At 46.4% G+C, this 15,206-nt stretch overlaps 1 protein-coding gene across 1 annotated transcript in view; it reads left to right on the top strand.

Moving 5' to 3' along the window:
* The first annotated feature begins 2,359 nt into the window (after nucleotides 1-2,359).
* The window catches only part of Hs3st3a1 (heparan sulfate-glucosamine 3-sulfotransferase 3A1), a 98,435-nt gene continuing 85,588 nt past the window's right edge, over nucleotides 2,360-15,206 (top strand). The window contains exon 1 of the mRNA XM_005349868.3: nucleotides 2,360-4,327. Coding sequence (XP_005349925.1) covers nucleotides 3,768-4,327 — 560 coding nt within the window. The 5' untranslated portion in view covers nucleotides 2,360-3,767. The remainder of the gene's footprint in view (nucleotides 4,328-15,206) is intronic.

Below are 15,206 nucleotides of genomic sequence, written 5' to 3'. Positions count from 1 at the left end.
AGGTCCTGAGTTCAATTCCCAGCAACCACATGGTGGCTCACAACCATCTGTAATGAGATCTGGTGCCCTCTTCTGGCCTGCAAGCATACATGCAGGCAGAAACCTGTGTGCATAATAAATAATCTCTCTCTCTCTCTTTTTTTTAAAGGAGTATAAGCTCATAAAACCCATGTTTCCCCCCCAGATGGGACACAGTCTTTTTGCATTATCTCTTGTTCCTGCTTCAGGGCCTGACCTGGATACATGATACCGGCCAGCTCCTGAGCTCTCTGACTTCTGTGTTTACTAGTCTGGTAGTGTGTGCTGATTCCAGATGTTACAGATGAAGTCAGGGATACAGATGGGGACAAGCAAGAGGCAGGTAAAAAAAAAGTCTGTAGTAATGCTTTCTGTATTATCTATCATCTGTTTATTTCTACATACGCACACACACCACCACCACCACCACCACCACCACCACCACCACCACCACCACCACCACCACACACTTCTTTCTCTGGTTCCTTCCCTAGGAGGTCAACTTGGGCCAGCTTTGCCCAAACACCAAGGTGTGGTGCTTTTCTATGTAGCTATTCCTGTCAACTACAGTCCCTTCTCTGATCTATCTCACTTCTGTAGATGTAAACTTAGTCACTATGAGGCCGCTAACCCAGGAGTCCTGTGATATATATGGGTACTGTTGCTGTTGCTTCTCTATAAGCAGATGTTTTTGTTGATAAAGCTTCTAGGAGTTGTCTGTATTAGACTGGGGGGTGCCCAGCTGCAGTTGAAACCTATAGGGGCCTTCCTCCCCTGAAACAGCACTAGCATCTAAGCCACTACTTCAGTAGCCACATGCTACAGATGAAAGCATCTGAAATATGGCTTCAGTTAAGGCGTGAAAGAAGAGAACACACACTACCTCCAAAGACTTGGATTAAGAAAAGAAGAAGAAAGAAGGGCTGGTAGTCCTTTCCCACTGTTCAACAGTACCACAGACTGGGCCAATTCTCACAATAGACATTTGTTCAGTTTATGTGTCTGGATGCTGGGGAGTCTGGGGGGCTTGGGACCACACCATTAATGCTCTCAGAGGAATATACAGGTAGAATATCGCTTCGTGATGAGCTACAGGTGAACTCGGAGCCAAATGCATTCCAGATGAGAAAACAGATGTTCTGGTGACGGTGAAACTACTTGCTTTCAGAACAACTTTTAAATGGCCACTGTTTTTGTTGCCTTCCTTCTACAAGCCAGACTGAAAACACTGAGGAAAGTTTCGAAATAAATTAAAATTTCAGTCAGTATTAAACTTCAAAGTGGTTTGTCAATACCCAATTTCCAGCCATAATAGGACATGGAAAGTTGGCAGGGTTTGCTGCTCATCATGGGCAAAGGCCAGCATTTCCTGGCCCTAAAATCTACCAGTTCTTCATTGGCTGTAGAATTAACTGTGTTTGGTAGTTTATGAACGCAAGACTATACCCACCTGTGACTTTTTAGCCAGCAGGCCACACACGATCCACTTCTAACCAAGCAAACTTAGAATCAGTAGCACCCCTGTGGAGACTGAGAGGCAACCCCCTAACTTCCACTTCCGTGGTCAAATGGGGTACAGGCAGGAAGAGCAGAGAAAATCTGAGTGTCAAGGCTGGGCAGCCAGAATTCCTAGTGCGGTATCTTCATGGTAACTGGGGGATAGGGTTGGAGCAGAAAAATGTCTACAAACACATGGATAGGAATCAAGTGACCAGGGCCTTTGAGGAGACAGCCAGACATAAGGAAACATTAAGACTGGAACAAAAGCGAAATATCTGGGAACTGAAGAGATGGCTCGGCAGTTAAGAGCCCTGGCTGCTCTTCTAGAGGACCTGGGTGAAATTCCCAGCACCCACATTTAGGCTCACAAACGTCTGTAACTGCAGTTCAAAGAGATCCAGCACCCTCCAGTTGGCACCAGACACCCAAGTGGTACATAGACACACATGCAGGCGGAACAAGCATACACATAAAATAAAAATAAATGAATAACAAAATCCCCACAGAGTAATCCCAAAGAAAACAATGAAGCACCCAACATCTGCAGATTCTACTGACCACCTCCCCAGGAGCCAGCAAGGGGCAGATTTTACCCCTGTGTGACCTGCTCTGGGGCCACAGGAAGGGTATCCAGGGTCAGGGGAAATAACAGGAAGAGAAAATCACTGTTTACAAAAGAATTCTTAAGCCTCCAAGAGTGCAAACACAGCCTCACATACCGCAATGGTGCACACACGCAAAGTAGTGAACTTTACCAATAACTGGGCATATGGATTTGGAATTAGATTCACATTTTAAAAAAATCTTAATTTCTACTTTTGATTTATTTATTGATCTCTTTCCTAAGGGGTTCCTTTCTAGGGGTTTGTCAAGGGCTCTTGGTGGACAGTGAAGTAGAAGTCAAATCTACCCTGAAGAATTCTCCTGGCCCGGTCAAATCGGGGGGCGTGGCCTGCCGGAGCCGCCAAGAACTCCTGAAAACAAAATTTCTCAAATCTCTGAGATGAGAAGGAGGGGATAGGAATGGGTGAGCTGGAAAGGAATAGGGATGCCAAAGCTTGGACCAGAAGAAACAGGAACTGGGATCTGGGGAGCGTCAAGGCTGCTAAGGGCTAAACTGAGCTGGAAAGACTTGGGAATCCCTAATCCGGCGAGGGGCTGACAGGGTGGGCATCAGATCCAGGCAAGCAGAGGCCCTAACAGTCAGTTGACAGCAGCCCAGAGACCTGGGCGGGGGAGGGGGGACTGTGGGGAAGGGGCGTCGCCTCTGTCGCCCCCGCCCTCCCCAGTGTACTGGGCGGTGCCTCGCCACCGCCTTTTTTCATTTTTTAATTCGGTCCCACCCCTCTGGCCCCTCTAGAGGGGCCATGAGCCTCTGCTCGGCACCCTGGCGCGGATCCCTGGGTTAGTCTGGCCTGGGCCACTGACGTCACCACCAAGTTTGCTGTCCTTCGCGTCCCACGTGTGGCGGTAGCGGCCAAGGAGGCTGCAGGGAGCGTCTAGGAGCACAGTGGCAGCGACCACTGACAGGTCCCGAGCACAGGGTCCACTCCAGGAGGCTCCCAGTTGGAGTCCCAGAGGAGTGGGTAGACTTCCGGAGAGCCCCAAGAGGCCAGAAGGTTCGAGTTCTACTCAGACCGAAGGGCTAAGGGGGACCTGGCTCCGTGCTGAGACCATCTGAGCCAGGACTCTGAGCGCGCTCCTGGGAGGGCCAGGAAAGCGAGCAGCCAGCGGCTGGGAAAAGGGTCACTCGCTTTGTCCGGAGCGCACACAGCTCTGCGGACCGGGAGCCCCGCGTCCCCTCCACAGGGGCCGAGCCAAGAATGCAGGGTCGCTGAGTCGAGATCCGCACCGAGTGGCCGCTCAGGAACCTTGCTGAGCCCAGCGCCTTCGCCACCGCCGCCCGCCGCAGAGACTGCGTTGTCCGGCGACTCTCGGGGACCCGGGGCGCCGAGCTCTGCCCAACTAGGCTCAGGACACGAGCACATTTCAGACCCGAGACGATGGTTTCTTAAGCACGGCCCCGAACCCCACTTCCTGCCCCTTCGTCCGGAGCCCGGGACCCCGAGAAGGGCTCGCAGGCGGCTTCTGGTCCCCGCTCTAGCTCTGGCCGCCGCTCCGCGGGGCACCTCTCCCGCAGGCAGGGGCGCTCAGGCGATGTGGCCTCAGGGCAGCGAGCGGGATGGCAGGGCTCCTGGTGCAGTCCCGGCCTAGCATGGCCCGCCGGTCGTCAGTCGCCTGTGGCTAGGATGGCCCCCTCGGGCCCCGCCGGTGCCCAGCCAGGCCCGGCTGAGCCACTGTCGCGCAGCATCTTCAGGAAGTTCTTGCTGATGCTCTGCTCGCTACTCACTTCCCTCTACGTCTTCTACTGCCTGGCCGAGCGCTGCCAGCCCGGGTCAGGCCCCGTCGCGGGGGTCCCGGGGAGCGGCGTCTCTGCAGGACCGAGGGAGCTGGCGGCGTGGCCGGCGGGGGCGCAAAGGAAGCGCCTCCTGCAGCTGCGGCAAAGGCGGAGACGCGGGCGGCCCGGGCCAGGAGACAGCGGCGACCAGGATGAGCAGAGCCCTGGGCTGACCGCGGCTCCAGGAGGCTCCGGGGCGGGAAGCAGCGTGGCGGAGGCCCAGTCCGGGACCCTGGCCCTACTCCTGGACGAGGGTAGCAAGCAGCTGCCGCAGGCCATCATCATCGGCGTGAAGAAGGGCGGCACGAGGGCGCTGCTGGAGTTTCTGCGCGTGCACCCCGACGTGCGCGCCGTGGGCGCCGAGCCTCACTTCTTCGACCGCAGCTACCACAAGGGCCTCGCCTGGTACCGGTGAGCGCGGGGAACCCCCATGGGTATTTCTGAGAGCAAGCTGAGCAGAAGGGCAGAGGGGGAGGCTTGGGAGGGGCGGCAAAGGGGAAGAAGTAGCTGTCCCCTACAGGGCTCTCATTCCTCCCTTCTCCTTTGAGAAGGGCAGATTGAGAGAGGAAAGGGGGTTGTCTTCATTTTAATCCCCAGGAATCCCTTTTCCCGCAAACAGCCTGCCCATTGAAGTCGCCCTTGTATTCAGATGAAGGAAAAGAAAAAGAAAGACTCGAGAGAGTTTGCTTTAAAGTCAGAAACCTGTTCGTCATTACTGGGTTATCCCACTAAAGGAAGCCTCTTTCTGTTCCTTTATCTTTGAGGGTAATTCCCTGTGGTTAACACGGTATTTGCCCCAGTATTTATTTGCCTTGACCCTTTGCCAGATAGTTGTCCAAAGTGGTAAGTCATATAGAGACTTAGTAAAAGTGTCAAGTGCCGGGAGTCCATGTAGTTCCGATAATCTATGTCCCAGCAAGTGCCAGCAACCAGTCGTTGAGTTTTTAAAGAACATTTCCTTGGTAATACCATTGTCCTGACAGAAACTTTTCCAAAGAGCTCTGAACAATTATCTTTACAAATAAGATAGCTAATTTAAAAGGGAAAAGAAGTTTATATATAGATATAAAAAGAATCGTGGAAAAAGCAAGGTAAGCTTATTCTCCAGTGTCAAATCCAGATCACCTATAAGAGTTAGCCAAACTCTAATAAACTCTAGTGTGGCCTGGATTGAGTTTGCGGTGAAAAAAAAAAAATACTCATCATCCCCACCCCGCCCTCCAAGTTCAAGGAAAAATCATATGGTTAGAATTTTCCCATTTTATAAAGTTCAGCCTGTTCATAAAACATTCATTCTCATTATAACTGAAACAATATTAGAAAAGTTATGACACAATTGAGATACAGCGAAGGAACCATTCATAAAACAGAGACGGGCATGATGTGACGAGTGTATTTGCGTGTAGGGTCAAGAACACGTTCAGATCGATTTCAGGGGCTGAATTTATAGTTTAGTCCTAAAAAAAAAATCAGATTCAAACATTAAACACTTCTGAAAACAGCAGCTTTCCATTCACTGGAAAGAAAAACAATCAGCCTTCCCTGATAGCGAATAAATATCATTTAAAACCATCAGCCACTTAAAAACCTCCCCCTGCCCACGCTTCCGTCATTTACCTTGTACCCTCTGGAAGTTCTTAAAAACTGACCTGTTGAATCTGGACAACAGGTCCTTCTTCTGAACACAAAGGCCGTTCTGTGCTATTCCTCAAGGACACGGGAAAGGAATGGCTAAACACCCTAAAGCTCTTATCTATAGCCTCTCGAATTGAATTGGGCCTCGTACAGTGCTGGGAGGGGGGGACGCGTTTCAAGCCATCAGTCTGAGATTTCTAGGCCAGCCGCAGGCTCTGAGGTCCTATTAAATACGGTGAAATATTTAGCACTGACCTCCTTTATTTTCGTTTTGCTCTATAAACTTTATTTCCACAAGGTAGGATTGTTTCTTCTTATTCCAGCACCGTATATTTGAGGGCACAGTATATCCACAGACCTGGATCTGATTTTCTGTGGAACTTTTTGAAATCGTGTAAAAGCAGGAAGGTTTCAAGGTAACTAAAAACACAACTACTTAAAAAAAAAAGAGAGAGAGAGAGAGCGAGTAGGGAAAGAATGAAAAGCAAAAGTCATAAACTTTGAGGCTGCCCTGGCCTTTGGAAACTGGTGGTAAGCTATGAAGGAGATCTCCTCGGGTTGTTTACCCCCGGCAGAGGAGTTCTAAAAAGCAATTTATGGCAGTTACAAAAATAACTGCACAGTAGACTTCATGGTTTGGTGAATTTAATTTTCCAAGTGTCAGAACAATGTCTTTGTTTTAACATTCACAGTGAGTGTTTTTTTTATTGAATGCATAAATTTAAGCTCACCGAGTAATATGAAAAACTCATTTAAAAAAAAACAACAACCTGTGGAGCCTGGATTATGGGATTATTTAATGAAATTTCCCCAACAGTTCTTTTTCTTCTTGACTCTGAACTTGGAGTTTGATGTTCTTGAGAAAGACTGAAGACTTAACTCTCTATATGAGAAAATCCCACACAGAATAACTTGAAGTTACTGTGCATTTTGGCTACTTATATCTACCTAATATATAGAACAAGGATCTGAGTAGACCTTTCTAAATTGCCCCAAACCTGCAAGAGAGAATTTCTACCACATATTTAAGACCACACACACACACACACACACACACACACACACGCACACGCACACAGTACACAGACACACAGACATGGACACACTACACACAGACACGTATACACATGCAGAGGAAAAAAACAAACTTTCTATTAAAAAATTAAAGAGAAGAAAATTAGGGAAGAGAAAAATATGGGTAATATATATTTATTTTTAGATTCTTATTGTCATGGGGAAAATAAAAAAGATGTCTAGTCTCTGCTTCTTTCTTTCTTCCCTTGCTTTCTTCTTTCTTTCTTTCTTTCTTTCTTTCTTTCTTTCTTTCCTTCCTTCCTTCCTTCCTTCCTTCTTTCTTTCTTTTCCTTTCATCCTTTATTTCTCTCTATTTCTTTCATCCTTTCTTTCTCTCTTCCTCCTATCTTTCCTTTCCTTTCTCTTTTTGTTTCTCCTTTCTTTTTATTCTCTCTCTCTCTCTCTCTCTCTCTCTCTCTCTCTCTCTCTCCCTCTCTCTCTCTCAAATGTTTGTTAACAGTTTGCTGTGGCAGTGCCCCCTACTGTCCTCATGAAGGGAGAAAACTTGCTCTTGGGAAGTTTGAAGAAATCTCTTGGAAAAGGAGTTTGAGACTTAGAAACTCTTGTTGATGAGATGTTTCTATATATTTTCATCACTGAGAAGAATATAAAACATAAGCTGTGTTTCCAGCATAGAGTATAAGTCCATCTTTGAAAAAAAATATAGTAAAATGCAAATGAATGTGTTATTCAACATCTAAACAGGAGGTTCTTCTTATTGATTTAAAGCCTTTGCTGTCTCAACAAGTCTCCTGGCAATGTTTTTTTGTGTGTGGAGGCTTGTTCCTAACAACGCAGGACACTCCAGTGGAGGATTCTGGGTATGAAACTCCACCCTGTTGGGTTTGAAAAGCATTCCTCACGACTTAATTTAGCAGACACGCTATCAGTGCAACAAATGTCTGCGGCTTGCACGCCACGTGACAGCGGTCATTCAAAGTGAACTGTATCTGTTTCCATTGCACGAGTGGTATGATCATAAAGGCGAGTGGAAATAACTCCACTCTCCAAAATGCAGGGATCTTTACTGGGAGTCAAAAGCAGTGGCCACTATTGCAGTTCAAGGGCAGGTGAACTTTGAACTGAATGAGAGGAGCCTTGTCCCCGCTTGTTTATTACATCTGCAGAGAAAGTGTATTCCATTTTCCCTACGGGGACAAAGGACGCATATCTGTAAATTATTTAAATAAACCATACATGTACATATTCATGTGTATATACACTCCTCCTTTGGTGTCTGTGGGGCATTGGTCCCATCCCCTGGTAAGCGTCAAACTTTTCAGACGCTCAAGTTCTTCCTAGGAATGGTACCATATTTGCACATAACTTGAAACATCCTCCTCTGCACTTTAAATCACGTGTACATTATTTATAATGCGTGATACAATGTAAGTTTTATGTACAGAGCCGCTACAGTAATGTCTAGGGAACAATAACAGAAAAAAAGTCAGGACATGTTCAACACAGATGTAATGTTTTCTGTATGTTTTCATACACAGTTGGCTGAGTCTCTGGAAGTACAACCTGTAGATACAGAGAGCCTGTATGCATCTGTCTGTTCTGTATCTATTTATCCATCCACACATTCACAAAAACATACATGTTTATATGTGGCTCCTCTAACACCCTATATCTTTATTTGGGCCATAATAGGAAGCATTCTTTATGCTGTCTTTGGTGCTAGCACGTCCCACGTTTTAATTCCCTTCATTAGCAAGTCGAGACCATTTAAGCAGAAAAGACTATCACATTATAGCATACAGTAAAGATAGACGATTACTCAGCTTTCAGTTTTGGAGTTAGCGTTCTCCTGACTTCATCAAAATGTGAAAGTTTTAACCTTTCATGATCATGGCTTTATTTTTCAAGGCCACTAGAGAGTCAACTTAGCAGAGCAACTTCCGGCTTCCGGGAGAACTCTGCATTTTGTGGCAGCTGGGAGCAGCTGCAGAGGACCTCCAGGAACCATTCCCACCCTCTGCACCACCATCCCCTTCTGCACAGAGTCTGAAATTTAAGCCAAAGGAGGTGCAGATTCTGGCCACCCATGCAAGGTCATAAGGACTGAAGTCCAGAGACTGTGTCCTTGAGTAAGCAAAGAACACAGGCTGGGGAGAACCCTGAGTCCAAGGGGTTCATATCTGTGGAGAAAAATGGAGCTATTTCTTCCATGAATATACTTCCCACCTGCTGTCTTTGTCTGAATTCTGGGTTCTTTTCCTGGAGATGTCACTGATAATTGAATCAGCCGTGTGTGCGTGTGCGTGTGAGTATGTATGTGTGCATGTATGCATGCATGTGTGTGTGTGTGGTGTGCATGTATATGTGCCTAGAAGGATATATGTAATAGATGGGGAAGGGATAAAATCTGTATGATTAATTAAATTATTCAATAAATGTTTAGGGAATGACTTAGATGTGCCAGGTACAGAAGAGGCTCGGATTATCCTGGAGCTGAAATACCTTGAGTCTGTACTTCCTCCTGGATGTCTCCCCTTGTAATCTGAGGGTGCTGTGTGCTGCTTTACTTCATGTGAGAAAGCAAAGATAATCTCTGGGTGGAAGTCCCCCACAGTGTTGTGATCTCCTGCCCCACCTTCCCTTAAAAGAAAATACTCTGGCCCAAATATTTGTCTCATATAAATAAACCGGTTGATTGGCTCGGGATGAATAAGTGCCAAGTCTGTATTTCAGACGGGTCATGGGAAGAAAGTGGGCCTGTGCAATTAATGACAGCAGAGGCTAACCTTACATAGGCCAGATGTTCACATCATGAAGAATGCTGGTCACAGAGCAAACAAACCTCCTTGATGTAAACAGCCGTAAGAACCGGTCATCTCTCCCAGGGACACATTGAACAACTGCAAACTGTAGTCACCAGCAATGCTATTGCTGGGTCCAGGCAGGAACCCTGGATAGGTAGCTCTTTTCCCGAGGAGGAAATACCTTCCACCCCCACCTAATAGAGGTATGGGTCTATAAAGAGAACTGGTTTTGCCAGGCACAGTGCCCCACCTTGTAACCCCAGGACTCTGGAGGCTTTTTGGAAAGATCACAAGTTTGAAAGTAGCCTAGCTCCCTCTGAGGCACGCCATCCAAAAACCAGATTCCAAAACTCGATAATCTAGGGTAGTCTCTTGGTCTGTTTTTCCCAACAGAATTAAACCCTGAAGTCGGAGAATTCTGTTATCCTTAAGTAATGAGTTAAAACTGTGGAAGTAAAGTTTCTCACCAGATACGTGGCTCTCTTGTGTGCACAAAGGGAGGAAACGGCACGGAAACAACACTTGCCCTCTGCCCTTCACCTTGATCAGATGCTCAACACTTCAGGATGCGTGCTAATTCGATACACTTTAAAAATCTCTGTGGGGTATATGACTACAACTAGTAAGAAAACATATGTGAAGCCAAGCTGTAGGAACTGAGCCAGGGCTCGGTTCTCTCCTAATTCCTGCTTCCAATGATAACCATCCTTGTCTGGTTGGCATTTCTCAGGTACCTGAACGCAAGTCCTTGGGTCACTTGAGTTCTGTACCACAGAGTAGAGTTTTAAGCAGTCTCGGGAGTTGTCAGATGACGGCAGATGTGTGGCAGGAAAGGGGGAGTGTTTATTAATAATGCAGTTAAGTACTTGCCGTTAGGAATGCAAGAGAGATTCTTTGAACGGATATAAACAAAATTCCTTCTCGCTTGAGAACAGCCTCCTTTGAATGTGTTGTGTAGCGCCATCTAGTGGTGAAATGAGCAGTCAGTAAACCTTGCCAGAGCTCGGAGGTGCTTGCTCAGGTTGTGTTTGTAGCCTTCTAGAAGAGAAAATTGAGCAGTGGATTGGGAGGGAGAGTGGGAGAGAAGGAAAGTGGGAGAAGGGAAGAGTGGGAAAGGAGGAGGGGGAGGAGGGAGAGAGACAGAGAGGGGAAGAGGAGAGGGAGAACGGGACTGGGAGAGAGGGAGAGAGGGACAGAGAATAACGAAGTATGTAACACTTACATAACAGGTACCATCCGCCTAGCCCAGCTGCTGCGTTTTGCCTCTTTTAGGTAGGGGCAGTTCCCTTCTTTGAGTCAGGTAGTTTATTCTTTGGAGAGAAATAAAAGAGACTTGACTTGACAATAAACCCGAAAAGCAAGATACAAATGATTAGAGGACTTATATTAGAAATGTGTAGGGGAAGGAATGCCATATGCCCCAGATTACTTTTGTTAGTGCGTTTTGCCTCTGTTTCTGAGAGCTGGCTTCAGATGGAAATGCTTCCAGATGACTTTGTGTGGCGCAGGCTCTGGAGGAGGGTCCTGCGGTTCTTAAGGAAACAAGAGGCATACAGAAGCTGGCTTAACCCTTGGAGTTCCTGCTGTGTGCGCTCCAGATGCAGGTTAACTCCTGGGACAGAAGTCAAAGTTGCATTCCCGTGCCCAAGGACAGATGGAGTCAGGGTAAAACAGCTGGAAGGGGAGGGATAGGGACATTATAACTGGGACACTGGAAGAAGTGACCTCAATCAAGTAACGCAGTAACTGAGGGCAGCACTGCCTTCTGCTGAGGTCTCGTTTATTGCCCTGATGTTATTCATTGAACATAACTTTCATCTGTGGGATATTTTCCTCTGGGTCCAGAACCCATGTAAATATGACAGTCCCAAGAAAACCCAAATTGAGCAGCCCTCTACAAGACATTGGTTCAGGCTAGAACAGAAAAACAAGTGAATTGAAAATAAACTAGGCGAGTGCATGATGTGGTTCATTGAGTGAAAGCCATTAAATAGTAGCTTGGGTTTCTCTTTCCAGTGGCCAATCACAGGCTGAAAATCTTAGTGGAGAATTCCAGAAACAAAGAATTTGGGCATCTTCAATTTGGTGCCTTTCTGGATAGCAGGATGAGATCTTATGCTGTTCCACTTAGTGTGTGAGTCACCCCTGCGTCCTGTGCATTCGCACTGTATAGAGCACCTATCTGTTACCCACTTGGCAGCCATCTCGGTTCCACGCTCCAAGTACCCCTATGCTTCCAACGCAACTAATCCTTATTTCACTTAACAGTGAGACAAGTGCAGGAGTAGAGATGCTGGCAGCTTGAACTTGAGGAAGAAAAGGCACGAAGTGCTTCCCTTAAGTGAAAAGTCCAAATCTCAGTCCAGAAAGAGAAGTTCTATTGAATGCTGACTTACTGAGGTCTGTGACAAAAGTGAGTCTTCTGTCTGCAGGATTTTGAAGGAAAGAGAAAGCTGTACAAGTTTTACTGGCATGCTCCAAACTGTAGAAGCTGCAGCCATAGCGCATACATGCTTAGCAGAGAGGTAAAGGCCATTACCTTTGTGTGTGCGCACATATAAATTGCTTGCATTGAGGGCTATGGTTTTCCGGCACTCTGGGGTTCTTGGAAGAATTCCAGAGTGAATAGAAAGAAGGGTACTTTCTGATGTTAGTGTGCTTTGTTTGGAGATGACATCTCTGCGTGTAGCCCAGGCTGACTGCCTCAGCCTCCCACATGCTGGGATTATAGGCTTGTGTTACCATACCCAGTCTAGTTGACCGAGATGAACGTCTTGGTTTTTAACAGTATGTTATACTTGGCCTGTATCTGTAAATGATACCCATCTCCCAGAGGGCAAAGTTTATCTTTGTGCTATTTTGTGTGGTTCAAATATCTAAAATTATCCCCAAGCTCCACACGAAGCCAACAGAGAAGTCAAGAAGAGCTTAGGGGACAGCGAAGGCTGATTGTTCTTAAGCACACTACAGACATTCTGTGTGTCCCTGCTCCTTACTTTGGAGGGCCTGTGTGGGCTGGCTGCTTCCCCTCCTCATAGCACCTGTTGCTTCCAGACAGGATGACACCCTGCCCCCTAGGCTTGTTTCAGAACAGCACTCTCTCTGGCTCTCCACAGAGACAGTGTCTTTCGCTTCTAGATGGCAGAAGCAATGTGAAGCAGGGATGAACCCCCCCCCCCCGAAACTCCCTCTATGGACAGAGAGCCTTTGCACAAGTGACTGGGCTTGAAAAACGGGAAAAGCCAAAGTGGGAATCAGACAAATGAAACACAGGGCTTTTTAAAAAACTATTTTTAAAAAAGGTTTAGTTATGGGTATGGTGTTTTGTATGTGTATTAAGTGTATGGTGTATGGGTGTTTTGCCTGTGCATACATCTGTGTACCATGTGTGTGCCTGGTGCCTGCAGAGCCCAGAAGAGGGTGCTGGATCACCTGGAGCTGGAGTTACAGAGAGTTGTTAATCACCATGTGGATGCTGGGAACCAAACCCAATTTCTCTGCAAGAGCAACAAGTGCTCTTCACTGCTGAGCCATTTCAACAGATCTCTAATGTTTTCATTTTCAATTATAAACATAGGAAGAGTAGGCCTCAGAGCTGGGGATGCTGGGGATGGGGTACGGATGTGGGCTGTGGTGACAACATGGAAGAGGTGGAGAGAAGGCCCCATGGCAGAGGGCAGGAGAACCAATAGAATGAAGCATCCTATAGCGGAGTGGCTTACTTTTCTGGCACCCCTCTTCTCTGACAGCATCATCAGACTTGAAGTCCCGGTCTAGGTGGCAGGCTGTCATTTGGGTGCTGTTTTAACCACACAGTTGCAGAGCTGGGCCTCTCATTTAACAGAGTCATGAAAATCTCCCTCCAAACATTTCCCCTGTGACATTTATAACAAGTGTAAAAATAACATATATATTTAATAATTCTAAAACTATTTATAATGGACTATAAAAAATCCACATCACTTTTTAGCTACACCTGCTCTTTCAGAGCTCCCAGGAAGTCAGCGGTGTTTCGTTTGATGGGGTTGATGGTACTGTCTTTAGTGCATCTGCTTTAGACATCTCTTGTGCAAGAGATGGACATGGATGCTTGTGCAGATAAAATTAATTTTGGTGATTTAATGCATTCTCTACTTTTGGCATTCTCCCCATTGTAGTGGAGGTAAAATGTGTTCTTTAAAACTATTCTTTTTTTTTTAAACAGCAAACAAAACATGGAAACCTTGTAACGCGTATTTGCCAAAACCCATCACTCTAGGTGTAAAGTGGCCGAAACTGGTTGTGTTGAGCTCTTGCTGTATGCTGAATGAGGTGAATGGTAGTCTGTTTGATCTTAGTAGGACCAATATTTAAAGTCTGTCTTGATATTTCCTGCAGCCTATATTTAAAAACACCCAGGTTTGGAAAAAGGAAGTAACTCACCCCAAAATGATAGACTTATGTGACCCCAGGTTGTCCCACATCTAGGCCTTCTGTGTGCTCCACCTCCTTGGCATTCTGGGATGTTCTCTGACAGAAACAGCCACATGTAGCTCCTGCCTAACTCTTCAGCCATCAGGGTCCCAGAGATCCTGGCTACAGAAAGCAGCCATGTAGTTTTGGTTCGATTTGATCAAGGACCTATTCGTTATAAAACTGGTCTGCACTATTTGATTCTGATCAGGGACCATTAGTTATAAAATTGGACAACTGATCCGATTGAGTACATTGATAAGATTGAACCAGCTCTGGGCTCTTTCCATATCCACGAAAATATAACAATAATCACCAAATAGCCTCTTGAGTGAGCCAAGCGCATGGCTTCTGGGTGGCTGCACACAGAAGCCAAAGCCCTGCCAGGACTGTGGTGGGAACGATTCTTGCATTCCTACACTAGGGCCCAGGTGGGGCGGTTACTGTGCTCAGTGTCTGGAGTCACCAGTGGCCCTGAGGTCTCCTTTGCAGTGTGAGGAGAGGCCTTCTCCCTGTATGCTGCCAAGCCTCTCTCTGCTAAAGTGTTTGTCTCACTTACCTTTGGATTGACATTTTTTCCTCTTTAGTCTTACGATGCCTTAGTTAGTATCCCAAGTCAGAGCATAGTCCAGCATAACATAGCATTCTTCTGTTATCATGATTGTAGCCTCCTGGCCATCATGAGCAGAGAACCTGTCCCCAGTGCCCAGGCCATAGCCACATATGCCCTGGCTTTTGACAACTATACCCCCTCTATGTTACCTATATTTAGTTTGGGGCGTACATGGAACAGGACAGAAATCTTACTGGTCTGGGACCAGGTGAAGGATAACCTTCTGTTATGCAAGAACTGATTCATTAAAGCCTTAGCTCAGATTGAGTCTGCTTACTCTTCGTCTACCTGATTTTAGACGCTTTCCTCAGCCATTTTTGACAAAAGCTGGTCTGGGCCCCCTCTGGCCCTTGGATCCTTGTCACTCTTTTGTGTTTTCTGGTGTTGCCTGCTTGTGAAAGACTAGCTGGAGAAACCCAAGTCCAGCCAGGGAAGGCTTCATTTTGTTTTGTTTTATAATCTCTTGAGTATTCAGAATAGGAAGCAATCAATCAAATTGTGGGAATAAAATTCCTTTGCCGTTTTTAGCATTCTTTCTTGGGTTAGATTTCTTTTCTCACTAGGAAGTATCAAAGTGACCAGAGTGAGTTGAACTCAAAAATAATGTGTCTTATTGTCATAAGTCCTTGAAGAGTCTCAGTATGGATTAAACCTAATACACACACACACACACACACACACACACACACACACACACACACACAGAGAGAGAGAGAGAGAGAGAGAGAGAGAGAGAGAGAGAGAGAGAGAG

The sequence above is a fragment of the Microtus ochrogaster genome, chromosome 7, assembly GCF_000317375.1.
Source record: "Microtus ochrogaster isolate Prairie Vole_2 chromosome 7, MicOch1.0, whole genome shotgun sequence".
Classification (NCBI taxonomy): Eukaryota; Metazoa; Chordata; class Mammalia; order Rodentia; family Cricetidae; genus Microtus; species Microtus ochrogaster.
The sequence above is the reverse complement of the archived record's forward strand: the minus strand, read 5'-3'. Positions and strand labels throughout refer to the sequence as shown.